General features: G+C 44.8%; 1 protein-coding gene across 1 annotated transcript in view; it reads right to left on the bottom strand.

Moving 5' to 3' along the window:
• Positions 1-19482, bottom strand: part of ARHGAP22 (Rho GTPase activating protein 22) — a 161679-nt gene that overhangs the window by 15658 nt on the left and 126539 nt on the right. Inside the window, exon 5 of the mRNA XM_050898757.1 lies at positions 3141-3348. Coding sequence (XP_050754714.1) covers positions 3141-3348 — 208 coding nt within the window. The remainder of the gene's footprint in view (positions 1-3140; positions 3349-19482) is intronic.

Genomic DNA, 19482 nt, shown 5'->3' with positions numbered 1-19482 from the left:
CATATTTGAGAATACCACAGTTTCACATAGTGGTTTTCTTCAGCTGATTATAAATGCTTTACAAATGAGGTCAGTACCCTTATTCTTTTTTTCTTTTTTAGTGTGGAGTTTCAGGCATGGATGGTAGATATGACTATCACTCAGAAGCCGAGCCCAGACTACAGCTTCAGATCCACTAGCTGCAGTTATTGTTTCATATGCCACAAGGCCATGTGAAATTCAGCCAAACTTTCAGTGGCATGGAATATAACAACAACAACAACAAAAGAAAAAAAAAAAAGTAGTAAAGCCCAAGGAAAAAAAAAAGTGATGCACAAATATGCATGGAAGTGCAATAGGAACAGACTGCTGTAGGTGCTTCCAAAACAGCAACACCTGGCCTTTCATAAGAATATACATATGCATTTAAAACCCAAATTGGAAAAGCAAGCCTTCTAAAAATCAATATTTTAACTATCAGTCATCACAGAGATCTGATCCACCATGGGGCAGGCAGGCTCTAGCATTTGGAAGATCACTGTAGATTCAAAAGACACCTAAAAGCACTGACTGCAACTAGGAAAAAAAAGAATATTCCTTTCACTGCAACTGATTTGGGAGCAAGCATATGGATTTCACGCTTGCAGAAAATATTTGCTGCTGCCTAGGTATCCTAGGCCATACATGGATAGTTTTAGTTACACATGGAGAAAATTATGCTTGCTAGGAGGAGAAGCATTTCACTTAGCCAGGGTGGAACTGCCTCTCCCTTGTAGCTATCTGTGACTATACATATCAAAGACCAGAAAGCTGGGCGTACAAGTCGCAGTGGACATGGTGGAAAGAGCAAAAGGCAATGACTGGGGGACCCTCAACTGTCACACTACTTGGGTACCCCGAGGCTTGCCTCCTTTGATTCTGTACTGAACCTTCAGTTATCAATTTCAAATCAACTACCCAAAAGGCAGGCATTCCTTCATGGAGATGTTTACTGCCTCTGTTAAAGGTGAGACTTAGCACTGATCTATTTAGCCAGTGCAAATGCCTATGGAAATAAAGGTGCTTTCTGCTTTAAAAATGCTGGGGGGAGGCTTGGCTTATCTTCATGACAATGAATTTAGTATGGGTTAGACTAAGGTAAAACATGAAAGTGAAACTATCATTCTTAATTAATTCCTTCCATAGATACTCGTGTTCCAGAATATGAGTGTTTTCCAAAATAACTTTGTTCACTTCCACATGAATTAAGATAATTCTAAACTACAACACCCATACATTCAGTTAAAAATACAAAGATTTTGTTTAAGAAAAGATGAAGTGAGACCATTTGATGATTTCAAACTTTTTTTTTTTTAATGAAAATATCTCTAAATATTTGACACTTCCATTTAGGGAGCAAATACTGACTGCGGTTAAGAATCAAAGAAAGGAGGATGGGTGGTCTGGGAAGCTGAGGGGAGGGAAGAATTAGAAGAATGTTCCCAATAAACTCTAAGGATATTCTTCCCAGGATGAGACCAAATACTGTGCTGCCCATGCAGGAGAGGGCTAGCTTTTCCTGCAGCAACAGGCAGGGGTGCTACTGGCAATGTTGAGACTGGCTGCAGGTCCAGGGGAAGTCATCCCCTAGGTTAATGTGCTGGCAATATACCAGATGCTGCCTGCATCACCTGGGAAAGCGGTGCCAGCAAGAAATGGAGCCAGGTCTCCAAGTAAAGATCCCAGATCTGATCCCACTTCTGGACCTGTGATAGAGATTGGGCCAGATCTACACAATGGCCTTGGATCCAAATATCCCTGCACTTCAAGGTCTCTGTTAGGGTCAAGGCCCATTTCTCAAAGCACTGTTTAGGTTAGCACAATGCCAACCTTCACTCTGGGTAGTATGTACATATGAGAGAGGGAAGGAAATATTAGTTGCAGAGTATGGACAGGATTTGGCTGCAAGGGCCCTGAGAGCATCCACCCTCCTGATGATTTGACTGCCTGGGCTCAGGGCCAACGTAGAGATAGTGCAGCTGAGAGCTGCCCCCCTTCCCTTGCTGACCTTGGATGGAGCACTCTGAGCCAGGGCTGACACTCTTCCCGTGGGAGATGATATTAAGCTGAGCCTCTACCGTTTATCCTGCGTCTGAGCTACAACTCCCACTGCCTCACAGCCATGTCTGTGCCTGGCTACAGACCCTGTTGATCTGGACCTGGACCCTGACTCATGGACAGATTACCTAGCCTGATCTTGGACCTGCCTCGTCACTATGGACTTGCCTGGTTATCACTGGACTGTGTCACTGCCTCTGCCAGCCTTGTTACCACACTTGGCTCCTGGCTCACCTTGCTTTGTGAAGCAGCCGGCCCTTGCTGCTCCCTGACATTGGCATGGTCAGTAGGACAAAAAGGCAGCTAGCATGTCTTTGTACCAGGCAGTAGTGATTACATCAACATTTTTATACTGGGAAGAAAAATGCAAAATTGCCATTTTTGTTTCAGAAACTGCATATAAAATTTGACTCAAATTTTGCTGAAAATCAAAAGATACATTCAGTTTTGAAATAAATGTTTCATCTCAGCGGCTGAAATTGTGGACCAAATAAAATCATTTTGGCCAAGAATTCTTTTGAGGTCAGAAAGTGCTTTATTATGACATGCTGACCAATTCTATACATTGCACACATAACAGCCAGGGAAGATGTGTGAGATGGTGGTGACTCTTCTGAAACCTGGTGACAAAGGAAGGGGAAGAGGCAAGATATTGTCCCTGGGCAGATCTGCTGTGGTTGCAGCAAGGGGGAATGCAACATCTGAAAGCAGTAAAACACCTAGTTCACCTCTGTCATATCTATTTCTATGGTGGGATGCCACCAACTACTGAGTATGCTGCACCCAAATCTAGCAATGCATTTAATTCAACATGTGCTTAAGCTGAAACACTGGAGTAGTCCCATCTAGATTAACGGGCTCAATTTCTTCCTCTGCTCACACACTTAGCTGAATGAAGGTCTCCGCACCCAACACCATGCAGGAGAAAGCCCCAGTAGCACTTTAAGTGAAGAGAACAATGGTGTGGAAAGAACACGTAAACTAGGATAGCCACTGCAAGGCCATTCCTGCCACATTTTACGTGCCACAGATAAACCAGCCTAAATTTGGTGATGTCAACTCACCTGTCAAAAAGGGGCTTCTCTCCACAGTCAAAAGAATCCTGCAGATCTTTGACAAGGTTGGCTTGGCCAGGCATTCGAAAGAGCCCCTCCTCTGTAAGACCTCGCTCCCGAATAAAATCCACACACTGTTCCACCAGCAGCGGGGCCAAGCGCTGGCCATACTTCCTCTCGTACTGTACGGTGTCCTCCAATCGCTGTCCAAAGATCCCTGCCAAGAGAGAGCAAGAGAGACATCTGGGTGTCAGCTTAAACTCTTCTTGAGCTATTGCTCAGGGCATACAATGATGGAAACTTTCACATGGAGGTGGTGAACCTGTGTGAAGGTCCAGTTTCTAACAGACTCAGAAGAACAGAATTATTTTTAAAACCAAGAGTTATATGCTGAATGATTTTTTTTTCCTGCTTAAGAGTGCTTCAAACTATCCTCTGCCCTAAGCCAGTTTACATCTCATTATACACAAGGAAGGTGAGGTTAAGATTATGTTTATGGTTATCTGCAGCTGTGCCAAATCTGGATTAAGTAATTATACTTCCATCGCATCTTCTGTCCCAAGAATGCCAAAACAAAGGCTACGTTGACTTTATGGGACACAATCCTTTCTGCATGCACCCACCTCTTAGCTGTCATACAGTTGCCCTTCAACAGTTTGCAGCTGCCCAGCCCAACAGGTAGCAATCCCACTAGCAGGGGATTGCTAACATGACAGAATACAGTTGTCAACGCTAAAACTGGCTATTGCGAAAATCCCCCACCACCCTGCAAGCTTTGCATTTCTATTTCTTATCCTTTAATTAAAATTGCTGAATGAAAATTAAAACACAGAGTAAAATGCATGCAAAATACATTGCCCTTTCTACCAAAACCTGTGCGCTGTACTTCTTGCACCTTGAAAATATTGGAAGCACCAGGTACTCTAAAAACAGACTGGCCTAGGTAATTCTTAAGTCCTATCTACCGTAGACATATATCACCTGTCTCTCTCTTTGGGGAAATTGGGAGTTCCTGGTCAATACCAGCTCCTGAATGCCACTATTAGCATCAGGTCTTTTCGACAACACAGAAGGGGCTCAGGCTGTAAGACCCAGAGGTCTTAGTTCAATCCCTGCCACTAGGAGACTGCTCCATCTAAAAGGACAGCCGCTGAGTTGTGTTCTGAAACCCTAATTCTAGCAGCCTTCAAGGCGTGGTGGAGTCAAGGAGGACAGCATCCAAGTTAACCATATTTTGGTAATAAGAATTCAGTAAGTGAGAGAATCCCAGAATCTACTCAATTTCAGATGAGACCAGACCATAGCAGATAGGAAATTCTATTCAAAGATTTCTCAAAGCAACAGAAAGCTTTCCACTGATATTAAGCAGCTGTAGATCATGCATTCAGCACTCAGTTAATCCTGCAGGTCTGAAAAAAAAGCAGCATGCAATATTGGAGTTACACTGTGTTCACAACCAATAGCCAGAAGCAGTGTTTAATGGATGCATGCATGTGCTTATACCGGGCCAGGGGATTTGGTTGTTTCTTAAGGCTGTACTTACCTTCCTGCTAGTAACCACATTTTCCTTTTTTTTTTTTAGTGCTGTATTCATGGGTGGCTGATAACTCCTGGCCGGAAGTTTCCTAACCACCATTCACTGTCCTTCATGGGACACATCATGTCAAACCATACCTGCTTTCTATATTCAGTCCAACCCTGCTGAATCCTCAGTGAAAGAAACCTTTCACTATCAGTTTCAACTCCCTGAATGAAACACACAAGAAGGATCCTAAAGTCCAATTTCCTTTCCCTGCCAGTTACACATCAGAAGACAGAAACCTTCCTTACACCCCAGCCTACACAACTGCATTACAGTATCGGAGTTGAAGGGCCATGAAGAGTCTCGAAGGAAATTCCCTCCTTATCCTGGCAGGAGGGCATGCCCTGCAGCATGGGAGTGACTTATCTTTATCACTGTAAATATTGGTTTTCTTGCAGGGTAAAGGTTTTACTAGTTCTCGTTTCTAATCTGTTTGAATTTTCACTGAGATGGGTGTCTCTGAAGTCACATTCTAGGACAGGGAATCTCTTCCTGCTTTTGCACAGGTTGCTTGGTAATCTCATCACATAATCCCTGCTGTCACAATGGGGCACAGCAGAACTGCTTGGTATGTGCGGCTCAGCATTGTCCAAGGGTTTCCAGGGCACTCACAGAGGCTGGGCAGCCATGAAAGAACAACCTTTTCAGCCCAGTTTCTCAGATAACTTCTCAATCCAGATCATAGCTGGAAAAGTGAAGTCTCCATGGCCTGTTTATCTCTCAGCCTCTGTGCTGATGCTGCTTACAGAGCAGTAACTCTCAACACTGCGTATCATAGTAAATACACACAGGAATGATCCAGGTAACAAGAGTTGCAAGCTACAGTGCAGGCCCCTCAGCTGTGAAAAGCTGAGCAGGAATATGTGTCCTATCTAACCTCCCTCATGCTATTCTGCTAGCAACCATTTCTTCCTCTTCCTCTGACCTGAATGTTTGATCCTGGGCCACAGACCAATGCAAACCAAGGTCCTTCAGCATTAGTTACAGCAAGCCTGGGTCAGACCCCAAGCTGTGCACCTTAGAGACAATAAACCTCCATATCCTATCATCAATCTCTGAGCCAGGCTTCCTCCCACAAAACCCATCTATTTCCTTAAAATGATACATGATATTCACTCTTCTAGATGCAAGACATACAGGTTTAGGGAGGTCAGGCTGTGGTAGATGTCAGGGCAATTACAGGATGGCAGCCCTGTTTTCTCAAATCTCTACTTGTTGAATCACAGCCCTGTTTCCTAAAGGGCTCTGGGAAAGAGGTAAATGCTCTGTGTTCCCCCGGTATAGAGCACAGAGAGAATGTTTTTCCAGAAGCTCATGTTCTGGTGTTCTAGACTAAACTCAGAGCAAGGACAAAGGCAGTGTCAGACACACACATATGCAAGTACACACAGAACAACTGCATGCATAATCTCCACTTGCAGTGTTTGGCGGGTCTGTGGTCAGCAACATGCTCTAATCCATTTCAGGCAACATCAGTCTTGCCTTCCCAGTCAACCTGGATCACAACAGCAGCAGCTTTCTGTAGGTACAATCAACCCACCAGTGACTCTTGGGTAACAAGCTGACTGCAGCCAGAGACCACTGACACAGAGGTTAAGGAATGTGACGCTAAGATAACAGACAGAGATAAATAGAAGGGTGACCTGCTTTGAGATTCAGAAGGAGGAGCAGATGGACCTTTCGCAAGCACAGTATTAACATTACTATGGGTGTCTGCTGCAGAACCAGATGCTGGGGACCCTGAGTTTCCCCCTTCTCGGGCATGGAGGTTGGTAACACCTTTTTCTCCTGGATAGAAACAGCGATCTTTGGAGGAAACAAAGGCACTGTAATAGTCTTCTACTGCAATACTGCTCACCTCCCTTCACATCATTTCAAACAGGTAACAAGAAAAAAACAGCCATGAAACCAAGACTGACATGACTGAGGATGAAGCTGATCTACCTATCATACGATGAGTGAAAGGAGCTGGCACAAGCGTGGGTTTCTTGTGTGACAGTGTGTGCCGAAGGGCTGTGCAAGTGAGATCACACAGCCCTCACACGTCATTTTTTGCTGAGGGGAAGAAAAGACCCTGAAGCCATTGCCAGGGTGAAAGACTTCTCCCAGCCCATCTCTCTTTGCTGCCTCCCACCTTGGTTTGGCAGCCCCACTCCAGCCCAACTCCAATTGCAGATCTATGTTTTCTCTTTCCCTCAACCCTGAACCCTAATTTTCCAGGGAAGTGCTAGAAAAGGTCACCAAGAATTGCACAGACAAAATATTTCGCCCAAACCAAGCCTGTTGGTAACTGCAACTTTCCCTTTGCAGCCCCAATTACACTGCAGCTCTATGCTTTTTCTTTCTCTCTAACCTAGCCCTAATTTTTTTTGCTGAGCCATAGACAAGGACCCCTCCAGCCACTGCTCAGAAGAAAGACTGCTCCCAGGCCAAGTCTTTTGGCAGTAAGGGCATTAGGGTTCGGGTTTAGAAAGAGAAAGCACAAAGCTGCAGTTAGAGTGGGGCTGGAAAGTTGGCTCTGGAGAAATCGTTCATCTGTGCAGTGACTCCAGAGCTTGTCCACGGCTTAGAAAAGGAAATTAGTATTAGGGTTTGGAGAAGGAGCAAGATAAGAGCTATCTTTGGAGTGGGGCTGGAAAGGGACTGTCAAAGGCAAGTTGGAGCTGCTGACAGTTCCGGGCTTGCGGAAATCTTTCATCTGGGCATCTGCTGGGGGCCTTGATGAAGTCTATCCTCAGGAAAATTACCAGTAGGACTCTCACAGCTATGCTGGCAAGAGACATAGCAGATGCACCTACTTCAGTCTCCCAGGGCTAAACAGGGCAGACTGAGGAGGCAGTGTCCTGCTAGCTCTGTAAAGCTCATCTCGCTTCAGCTAGGTCTCAGAAGGGCTTGTAAAACTGATGTAGTAAAATGTCCCTGAAACTACCAGGATATGACAGCATCGCTGGGCTGGACAGGGACTGCCCTGCCTTGCAAGGAAAAGCTAATATGGAGCCAGTCACACACAGCCTCATCCGCTGGCTCCTCAAGGCACAGGCCTGTTTTTAATCACTGGTGCCTGCAGCTCAGACTGAACTTGGCAGCGCTTCACTCCATTTGATGATCCTGCTGGAAGACATTAAAGTCTTTCTCTTCATTCAGAAGAAGGGGAGCCAGTGCCATCCAGTCACACTCCCAGACAGAGTTAGGCTGGAAATAAAGCCAAAAGCTACTAGCATCTCAAGGGTTAACTTTCCTTGTCATACCCTTATCTATAGCTAGGCCCTTTTGTTTGGTTTCAAAGCAGAAAAAAACCCCAGCATGCCTGGGACCACATCCTTAGTCTCAGAAAGATTCAAGAGATACTAAAAAAATGGGCTAGCAGAGCTACAGAATTTCTTTCCTCTACTCCAACAAGCTGCCTCTGTTCTTTAAAGATTTAGGTGGCTCTTTGTGGAAGAAGCGAGCCAGGAATGATGTACTAAGACACAGACAGGCTCTCTGTCCTGGCCTGAACAGCTCACCCACCAGCTCCAGGCATACAAAGCCTATACATTCAGCTATGCTGTCCAGACATGCAGTGGGCAGGAAAATATATGCTCCCTGCTTCATTTTTCCTCATCAGAGCTCTGGCTTCAACCAAAATAAACTAAAGACAGAGATAATAAAGTCAGTTCTTGAGTAGATTTTCTTTACGGGGAGGACTGAGGACTCCGTATGTGCTTAAAGTGGGAAAAGTCCAGACACACCTACATCAGCTGTATGTACAGCTTAGTACACACACGTTAAAAGATGTGCGGGAAGATAATCAGGCACACACCTGGATGCTGCTATACAGCAGTACATGCACCCGCGCATGCATGTGGTGCCTCACAGACAGGCAGTTTACGGATATAAAGATTGTGTACGTGCTCACCTGCACAGGTAAGCGTCTGCTTTTACCTTCCCACATTCATGCTTAGGCTCCCATTTATCTGTCCCTCTCACACATGAAAGCACTGAGAAAAAATCATGGGCAGACATTCAGAAATGCATATGCTTCCACAGCACAAAACATACACAAACCTATAACTCTCTTTTCCCCTCCCCTGGCCCACCCAAGCACACACTATGTGAATTACTGCAGCAGCAATTGAAAAAGGAATTCCATGTTAGGAGCTGTACATGCCTAAGAAAAGATAGTCCCTAACAACTAAACAATCCAGCCAGACAAAGCATGCAAGAATGGGGGAAAGGAACGGAAGCGACAGATAATTAGGAATCAAGAGAAACTGATGAATTAACTTGCCCAAGGTCACACAAATGGGTCTGTGGTAGAACTTGGTGTCTTCTGACCCCATTCCCCACAAAGAGCAGCCTCCACATACTAGGAGCCAATTGCTCTCATCCACATATATCCATTTAAATATTCTATGTAATAGCAAACAGAAACACACCTCTCCAGAACTATGCTAGCTTGGCATCCAGTAGTATTTTTGGCCATAGGCTGGGTCCTTCCCACTCTTTCCCCCTTTGTAAAGCCAGCTCCTTTTTTAGATTCTTAGCTCCTGTCTGAGGCTAAGCTTAAATATCTGCTTTTCCTCTAGGAAAAGAAAACCACAACAAATCTAAACTCTGGAAAATCATCTCATACCTCTCGTTCTTGTGCAGCACTCCGCTACATGACAGGCGCTGAGCTTCAAGCAGAAACCAGGCAGTGTCAGACAGCAGGAGCGGCAGAGAAAGAAAGTCCTGACTTCAGGCATCAGACACATTCTGAGTCCCAGCACTGGCAGCTTTCCATTCACCCAGCGCTACAGAGCGGAGAGCAGCCGATCTGCCCTGGGAGATAATCTCGGCAGCACATCTGGTCTTAGCTCCGCAACTCGGCATTAATTATGACTTGTGCAGAAAGCATTTGAAATATCCAATGAGACGCAGAGCTCCCTGGCTGCCTCCGCACGGGGAAGGAGAGAGGAGAAAGACAGGCAGGTAGGGTCTTGCCCACCCTCGAAGCTGCCGCCAGTGTAAACAGCAGCTAAGTATGGGTCACAAGTTTTAACAAAGGCATCCCCCATCGGCTCTGTAATATATTCATGCTCTAATTGCTTGTCAGATCTATTCTAGATAGCTGGAAAAGCTGAGCAACAGTTGCTGTCTGCATGCCACACTCTGGATCCCTTCCTGATACACGCAATGTTAGTTGTGCTGCAGGCAACCTGGTGCCCTGGTCTGGCCTCTGATCTGTTTGCAAAGCACCAGAAGCAGAAAGATCTTTTTGGAGGGGAACATCCCCCCACCTTAGCCTCAGCGTTCTCTGAGAGTATCTCCGCAGCTCTGGGACGTGTTGGAAAGTTTTACAGAGCTTAGGAAAAGCTACAGTCTTTGACCTGTGCAGCTTTTTTGTGCTTACAGCCTCTGCTTTAGCCCTTTACAGAGAAGTTGCCTGATGATGAATAACTCAGCTGAATAACTGGTAGGGGAAGGAACTACAAGCTCCTTACATGTGAACCAGTCCCCAGGACTCACTTGCAGGAAAACATTCACCCCCTCAGCTCCTGCTCTCAGAGTAAGAAGCCTGTAGTTAAGAAAAATGCTTATCACACGATGCCCCATGCAATTATACAGAGGTCAGCCCTCCATCCCATTTACAAAATGCACTCATGTGACCACAGATCTGCAGCAGTCACCACCCAAAACCTTGGCACCAAGCTTCTGGGGAATTTTATCAAGTTTGGCTAATTTCATCTCCCTCTGCGGGGGGAAAAAAAAAAGTTATCCCTGTCTGCAGCTGCTCATCTGCTTCTGTTATTAAAATATCATGCCTGTGGTCACTGCATAGACCACACTCACCTGAGCTTAGTGGCCCACCACTTTCTTAGCTATACTGTGGCTCAGTTTGAACACACATGTCAAAGAAGATACCAACCCAGTAGTCAAGCTCTGAGATTCCAGTCACTGAGACAGTGTTGTCCCACAACTCAGGAAACTTGAGATCAAACTCTGTCTCTACATTCTCTGTTTTGATCAAAAGCTCCTGAAGAAATGACTGTCTTTCGCTACGGGTGAAGGCAGTACCAGGATCAAAAGCTCCAGTTCTTGAATGGCAAGGTAGTAAGGTATTCCTTAGCTATTCAAGGTATACCTTGAGTAGCAAACTATTGCAGAACTAGACACCAGAAGCCCAGACAATACACTCAACAGTATTTAAAGCCCACTAAAGAATATTTGGAAAGTGATGGAGATCCTTAAACAAAAGGTGCAACGAGATCCTGGGTATTCTTCACCCTTTTATTATCCTCTCTTCCCTTGTGGTGAACACAGCAGGCTGCAGGTTAGGGAGAGCCTGCCCACAGTGCTAACTGGTAAGCAGGACCAATCCTCCTCTTGAATGGCTGAGACACCATCAGGATTTTTGGCACTATGCCCTGGAACAATGCCTCAAAATGTGTCACGTCTGCTAGTAACATTATGGAGCCTGGGACTCAATGTTTGGGATGGGAGCCCAGGAGATAGCAAAAGCAGACTTTTATTCTTCCATTCACTTCTCCATTTGTGTTTTCCATCTCTCAAAACACAAGAACAAGGAGATATCCAATGAAATAGAAAGTCATGTTGTATAACATGGCTATTGTTATACCCAAAGTATAATTAACCTGTAAAGTTCACAGCCTCTCTGTGGCCAAGGACACAGCATGACTCAAAGCATGATTAGACTTCAGCACAGCCTATAATACCATGAAATGTATGAGAGATGACGAAGATGATGTAAACTCTTCTCCAAAGAAAGAGCAAACACAGCTCTCTGATGAAAGAAAAAAGCAGAAGGAGCACATGCGTGCTCACATGAGCATCACAGCTAAATCATAAAATGGCAGCTGCTTCAATGTTGTTCCCTGCACATGGTAACTCTGCAGCTATAGGTGTCCTGTGAGAAGAATGCAACATTGTGCTGCATATCTACACACTCCACAGTTATCACCTATCTCCTTATATGAAACAATTCTCAATCCCTTTCAAAGCATTGTGTTAAAAATCATGACTTAGACCACAGAATATGAGACTGGAATAAAAATTACTATATATATATATATATTTAATTTGTCTTCTGTGTTTTGAATTTCCAGGTCACACTTGGATCCTGCTTTCTCTGTTAACCACGTTTCTCAAAAATGAAATCCAAGATTCACACATAATCACTGGATTGCAGGGGCTGCAGACTCCAGAAGTATACTTGATACTGCAAGAATAGCACTAAAATCCAGAGAGCTGGCCACATTGCATATAAACTACCATCAAAATTTTCACCTGGAGATCTCCCCATACACATGTGCCAAGGAGAGAAGGGGTAATGGAGACTGAACTCCCTCTTTGCCCATTGGTGTGAATTCGTTTAGCTGTAGAGAAGTTTATCACTGGGTGGCTCTTATTTTCCTAAAGAAGAACTTTGGTTTCTAAAACTGTTCAGCGAGTAAATCTCACATGAACTTGCTGCTGGGGAGCTGGAGGAATTTTCTTTCCTGGTGTCATTGTACAGAGAGAGTCCTAGTAACGCTCTCATGAGCTAGCACCACTGCAGTTATTCTGCTGCAGGTACCAGAACAGGGAGAAAGCATCCTGCCTGTACACGTCACTACAAGCCTTGAGACTGGCTGGGAAGTTCACTATAGCTCACACAACCTCTGAAAATCCAGGCATGTCTCAGGCTTGGCATCTAACTCAGGTCAAATTCAGTCTTGAATCTGGTTGCAATAGACAGGAATGGTGAACCTGCATGAACTCAGAAAATATTCCTCCTCATCTCTGATTGTGAGCAAACTTCTTGGCTTGCACAGCTCTAAGCAAGTGCCCATAGGGCGTGGGTATTTTTAGACACTGGCTTACACAGAGTATTTGCTAATATACAGGTATACTCAAGCGGACCTGCCTGAGGGAGCTCAGATCTAGGAAACTGCTTCATCTATTTGTACAGAAAGGGCCTAGTACCGAAGTTAGAATGAGAGCTGAAGTTCCCTAATTTTCAAGTAAGTTGAGCGTTGTACAAACTCATTTTTTAACCCAAGCAAACGTGGGCACTTGAACATCTCCTTGTATCTGTTGAAAGCTGGCAGTGAAATGGCTACAGGTGATCAGTCACAGGGCTGAACCCAGCAGGAAAGACTTCAACAGTATGTCCCCTGTACAGAAAATTTCCCTTCCAGTTTCCTCCCTCTCCAAACACTTTGGACAGATCCTTCTCTGAACAAAATGATGTCCCCACACCCCTCGCCTGCTCTGGGCTGGGGTCTCAACCTTTACTGGTAAAATGAAATCTTTTGAGAATAAACAGGCTTCTGCTTACTGACTGATAAACCAGTTCACCCCCGGTTAAAAGGTTAGCAAATAGCTAAGTCCATCCTTCTATCACAGTAGATTCTGCCTCACCTGTGTGAGGTGTCTTCCCATCTCTCTAAAATATGTCAGGAAAGGAACTGACTGAGCAGCACTGTAAATTACCCTGCCGTGGACTCTGACCAGTTTATGCTCTAAATTGAGATTGTAACTGTTTACTCGCAGAGAAAAGATGATAAACAGACCTAAACATCACTTAACCACAGCATTCTGAATTCAGAGCCAAACCCCTGTGTTTATTGGTCTATTTCTCTCTAAACAAAGGCAAGAAGCATTTAGAGAACAAAATATCAAGAGCAACAAAAAATGCCTTTTAGCAAGCAGTGATCTGGACAAATGTGCCCTGGAAAACGTCTTTCTCCCCACAACATAAGAACATCTTTTGCAGAACTTTTTATTTACTGACTCTTGCACATGCCTGTCTACTTTTAATAGATAGCTTCCATAGACTTGACTGAAGCTATGTCTGTAGAAAGTGTCTGACCAGCAGATCTCTTTCAAGTGCGCTGCATGTTGATGCCCCCACTGCACAGAAAAGTTTTACAAAAATTCTGGGTGTAAATAAAAAATAGTTATGACATAGTATAATTGTTGCCACCAGTGTTTCATCACTAGAGAAGGATGAGAATTCCAGCTGTGGGTTCAAATGCAAGGATCATGGAGTCTGAAACCTGTTGCTGATCCTCGTCTCTAGTACAGAATGAAACAAGCCACCTGGATTTCTGGCCATCCTGGAACCTGGCAGGGCCTGTGATCTAGATTCACAACCAAAATTTAGAAGACCACCCGCTTTTATCCATTCAGAAAACCAAATAAGCTTATGTCCTCAAGCCTTCCCATATCCCAAGCCTGAGAGGCTGATAACCTAAGCACAATCAGTCACTGAGAAGCAGACAGGATCAACATTGAACACAAGGGTGCTTATCCAAATCAAACTTCATTATAAATACCTCTCAATCTGTAACCTGTAATTGTAAAACTCACTACCAGGTAAATTGTATATGGTTTCACTTTGTTGCTTCCTCAAACTCCATCAATGATGAAAATCTGTTAGCTAATTCCCACACATTTACCTTTATCCTCCACTATCCAACTAAAATCCTCAGTCAATATAAAGCATAGCTTATATAGCTTCACCACCCAAGCATAAGGTCATGGTCTAAGTTCTAGCAACAGCTGAACCTGACTGGCTGTGCTTGGGGAGGGGATGGCATTTAGCTCCAATTTGTAAAATGGATAAAACATTTCAGTAAATCTGCTAGCCATTCAGGAACACTTCTAGAAGAGGTCAAGGGCTGCATGTTCCCTTCCCTGACCTGCAACTCAGAAGGCAGGAAGGGGAAATTGCAAGACCGTGATGATGGAGGAGAAGAAAAAAGGAGCAACTGTGGGGGGTAGAAGGGTAACCTTTAGAAAGGGAATAGGAAAAGAGAGACAGGGTGAATTTCTTTGTTCTTAGCTCCTAAATGGTTAAAATTGCAACTTGCAACGAGCAGGCTATCATTCCCCTTCAGTAAGCACATATCCTTATAACATTCATCAAAGGACTAATACAGAGAAATTAGAATACTTGCCTGCAAGCTAAGAAACACCACAGGAACATGTTTGTCCCATTAATCATACACTGCCAGGACGTGCAGTGAGAACCATCAGCGTTTTAAAGACTGTCAGCTTTCAAACATCAAGCATGAATCTAATGATTACAGGAATGATCTCACTGAGAAACCACCAGTGTAGGAGGTGGTACTCATCAGACTATGTGCTACAGGCAGTAGCCACCAACAATGTAACAAATGCACAGCCACCATCACCTCTCCATGGCACTTACTAGCTGAAGAGAAGAGGAAAACAATCTGTTATCAAAGCAAACACAAGCCCCACCATATTTTATCTAAAGCTGGATTGCTCTTAGCAATACAAGGTATATGAAGCTAATGACTCCCTCCAGAACTTTTTCTTTGACAGCCCAGGTAGACTTAATGTTCTATGAACCCATCTAATTCTATTTTGAATCCACTTATTATTTTTGTTTCCACATCTTGTGACAATGAATTTCATAATTTAATTGTGAGCTGCATGAAACACTTTTTTTCTTGGTTCAAACCTCATGACTGTGGACTGTTCAAATCCTCCTTACATTTGTAATTTTATACATCAGACCTTCCTGCAATCTTCTCTTTTCCAAGACCCTTTTCAAAGTCATTTTTTTGAGGAGAGGGCTTAAGTTGCATAGAGTTTACATCTTAACTGCTTACACAGCCTCTGGAGTACAAGACCAATTCAGGGCAGAGCTTGTACTAAAATTTCTACCCTGAGCTTGAAAAACCTTTCCTAGCACAAGTTTCATCCAAATGGAAACATTCCCATGTGACGTTTCATTTTATCAAATAGCATTTCCCAACCAAAAGACATTTCATCAAGCAAATCCCATGAAAAGCTTTACCCTGCTTACTTGCAAAAGTAACAGAAGTAATCTATATTTGTAGTGTTTCTCTATCTGCTATCTGGTTGAGCAGAGGCACTGATAAGGATTCTTGCTCAGTTGCCTGTCATTCCCCAGCTCTGGATGCCTGCTCTTTGGTGCCCAGGACTGTCCACGCTAGCAGACAAAGTACTACAAATTCATTCACCTGATGCCAAACTGCATCATCCTTCAGAAGCCACTGGAACTAAGCTGGTTAATGACAGCTGGAGATATGGCATTGCAGTGCAGAACTCATGCTGCTGCCTGGGATTTTTGAAACCAGTAGCGGAGGACTTGCCCCTCTGACAAGCCCTGACACAGTACTCCAAGAATACTCACTTCTGCTGAAATGACCTGGTCATTCTGGTGATGACCAGGCTACTGCATGGTCTCCACTCAGAGACCAGATAAGCTTGGGCACTGGTACTGAATGCCACTTAAAGCCTTCAGCCAGCAGCTTTAAAGGTGAAATATACGCAAGGAGTGAACTAGAGAGATGTGAAAGTTACGAATTTTATATGGAAGTGGAGCAGTCATCTGACTTCTAAAGGTAGGATGTTCAAAAGTCAGTAAGGAACACCTTTTGCCCTTGACTTGCTTTAGTTTTGCTTTTAGTTTTACACCCTTCCATCAAGTATTTATACACACTGATAAGATCCACTCTGAACCTTCTCTTTTCCAGGCTAAACAATCCCAGCCTTCTCGGCTTCTCTTAGTATTTCACTTGCCACAATCCTTTAATCATCTCAGTGGCCTTTCACTGGACTCACTCCAGTTAGCCAACCTCCTTCTTGTCCTGGGGAGCTCAGAATTGGACAAAGCACTTGTGCTGGTTTTGACTGGGATAGAGTTAATTTTCTTCACAGTAGCTAGTATGGGGCTGTGTTTTGGATTTGTGCTGAAAACAGTGTTGATAACACAGGGATGTTTTAGTTACTGCTGAGCAGCGCTTACACAGCGTCAAGGCCTTTTCTGCTTCTCACGCCACCCCACCAGCGAGTAGGCTGGGGGTGCACAAGAAGTTGGGAAGGGGACACAGCCGGGACAGCTGACCCCAACTGATCAAAGGGATATTCCATACCATATGATGTCATGCTCAGCATAGAAAGCTGGAGGAAGAAGAAGGAAGGGCAGGACTTTCGGAGTTACAGCGTTTGTCTTCCCAAGTAACCGTTAGGTGTGATGGAGCCCTGCTTTCCTGGAGATGGCTGAACACCTGCCTGCCGATGGGAAGTGGTGAATGAATTCCTTGTTTTGCTTTGCTTGCATGTGCGGCTTTTGCTTTACCTATTAAACTGTCTTTATCTCAACCCACGAGTTTTCTCACTTTTAGCCTTCCGATTCTCTTCCCCATCCCACCAGGGAGGAGTGAATGAGCCGGCTGTGTGGTGCTTAGTTGCCAGCTGGGGTTAAACGATGACAGCACTCCAGATGTGGTCTTACTAGTGCTGAGGGGAAGGCTCACCTCCCTCAACCTGCTGGCAATGCTCTTCCTAATGCAGCCCAGGAATCTGTTGGCATTCTTTGCCACAAGGGTGCATTCCTGGCTCACGTTCAACTTGCTGTCCAACAGCATCCCAGGTGCTTCTCTGCAAAGCTGCTTTCCAGCCGGTCAGCTCCCAGTGTGTACTGTTGCCTAGATTTATTCATCCCCAGGTGCAGGACTTTGCATTACTCTCTGTTGAACTTCATGAGGTTCCTGTCCACTCATTTCTCCAGCCTGTTGAGGCCCCTCTGAATGATGGCACAACCATCTGATGCACCAACCATTCCTCCCAATATCATCTGCAAGCTTGCTGAGGGTGTACTCTGTCCCATTATCCAGAGGGGATGTACTCTGTCCCATTAATGAAGCTGTTAAACAGTACTAACCCCAGTATCAGCCCCTGAGGTGTACCACTAATGACTGGCCTTCAGATGGACTTTGGGCTGCCAATCACAATCCTTTAAGTGCGGCAGTTTAGCCAGTTTTCAATACACCTCACCGTCTATTTATCTAGTCTGTACTTTATGAATTTGTAAATGATGATATTACAGGACACAGTGCTGAAAGCCTTGCTAAAGTCAGGAAAAACAATAATCACTGCTGTTCCCTCATCCACCATTTCATCATAGAAGGCTATCAGGCTGGTCAAGCATGACTTCCCCTTCATAAATCCATGCTGACTACTCCCAGTCACCTTTTTGACCTTAGTATGTTTGGAAATAATTTCTGGGTTTGTTTGCTCCATCACCTTCCCAGCAACAGAGGTGAGGCTGACCAGCCTGTAGTTCCCTAGGTCCTCCTTCTTGCCCTTCTTGAAGATTGGAGTCTTCAGGGACCTCCCTCAATCACCATGTCTTTTCAAAGAGTGGCCTCACACATTGGTCAGCTCCCTCAGCACTTGTGGATGCATCCCATCAGGTCCCATGGCCTTGGGTATATTCATTTTTTTAAAATGTTCCCTAATCTGACCATCCTCTACTGAGGAGAAGTATTCCTTGCTTTCTCACTGGCTTCAGTGGCTAGGGAATGATGAAGGCAAATCTTACCAGTAAAGTCCAAGGTGAAGTACCTCGGACTTTTTTATGCCCTTTGTCATCAGGTCTCCTGCCTCTTTCAGTAGCGTGCCCGTATTTTCCCTGGTCTTCATGTTGTTGTTGATATGCCTGAAGAAGCCTTTATTGTTGCCCTTCATAGCCCCCACCAGATTCAACTCCAGGTGGGCTTTAGCCTTCCTAAGTCCATTCCTGCATGTTCAGACAGTTTCTCTATATTCCTCTCAGGTCACCTATCCCTGCTTCCACTTCTGTGCTTCCTTTTTAGGTATGAGCTTTCTCAGGAGCTCCTTGTTCATCCATGCAGGCCTCCTGCCACCTTTGCTTGGTTTCCTGCACATGGGGGAGGACGGTTCTTGAGCTTGGAGGAAGTAATCCTTGAAAATCAACGAGATCTCCTGGACCCCTCTTCTCTCCAGGACCATATGCCATGGGATTCTTCCAAGCATATCCCTGAGAAGGCCAAAGTCTGCTCTCCTGAGGTCCAGGGTTGTGATCCTTCTATTTGCCTTGCAGAACGATGCGTTCAGAGTGGCTCTTTTACAGATAGTCATTGTGACCTCAGGCAAGTTACTTGATTGCTCAATACCTCAGATTCCCACTTCACAAAAAAATGAGGACAATAGCCTTTCCCTACCTCAAGGCTGTGTCATGATGGTAAAATATGTTGGTCATAAAGCAGTAATAGAAGCCTCAGATATATGTGACAAAGATAAGTTAGAAAAAATAACTTAATCAGATCTCAGAAACAGATCTTAAAACTTTCTCTGTTGTAAGCAGTTTTGGCAGCAAGATCCACTCCCAACTTACTTTAGTTCTACTCTGTGTCTCAGTTTCTATATCCACAAGCGTACCCTCTGCTTGTGATACCTTTGCCTGGGGTAAGGCTAACCAGCACCTCCTCGCAGATGCTTCACGCATCCCCTAGTCCGGGGCAGATATCTGAACTCATAAGCCCCATCATCTTTCTCTTCCTCTTCCCTTGGTTGGGCCCATCTCCCAGCATGAGACAACACTGAAGAGCAAACACCTATAAGCTGCATCAGGCACCAGCTGTCTCTGTGCAGAGATAATGGCACATATCAGGCACAACAAACACCCAGCATCACTCCCCACACACCCGTGGGAGCCTGCACAAGGGAAGCCCACCCTGCCACCTGGTGAAGGGGCCCCTCTTGGCCCAGCCAGGAATCGTACTTGAGACTGTCACTCTGGAGGAGCCCTCTAGCAAGACAGGGAGCAGAAACCTCCTCTCTGTCTTCACACCGGGCAGATAACAGAAGCCACCTCCCTCTTCATTACTGTGGTATCTTAGCATCTTAAATTCACTGATACAATTCTATGCTCATGATGCTCCTACTGGAAAATCCCCATCTTACAGGTGGAGAAATTAACCTCAGACTCCCAAGACGTAA

This window comes from Gymnogyps californianus, chromosome 6, assembly GCF_018139145.2.
Source record: "Gymnogyps californianus isolate 813 chromosome 6, ASM1813914v2, whole genome shotgun sequence".
In the NCBI taxonomy this organism is placed as follows: domain Eukaryota; kingdom Metazoa; phylum Chordata; class Aves; order Accipitriformes; family Cathartidae; genus Gymnogyps; species Gymnogyps californianus.
The sequence above is the reverse complement of the archived record's forward strand: the minus strand, read 5'-3'. Positions and strand labels throughout refer to the sequence as shown.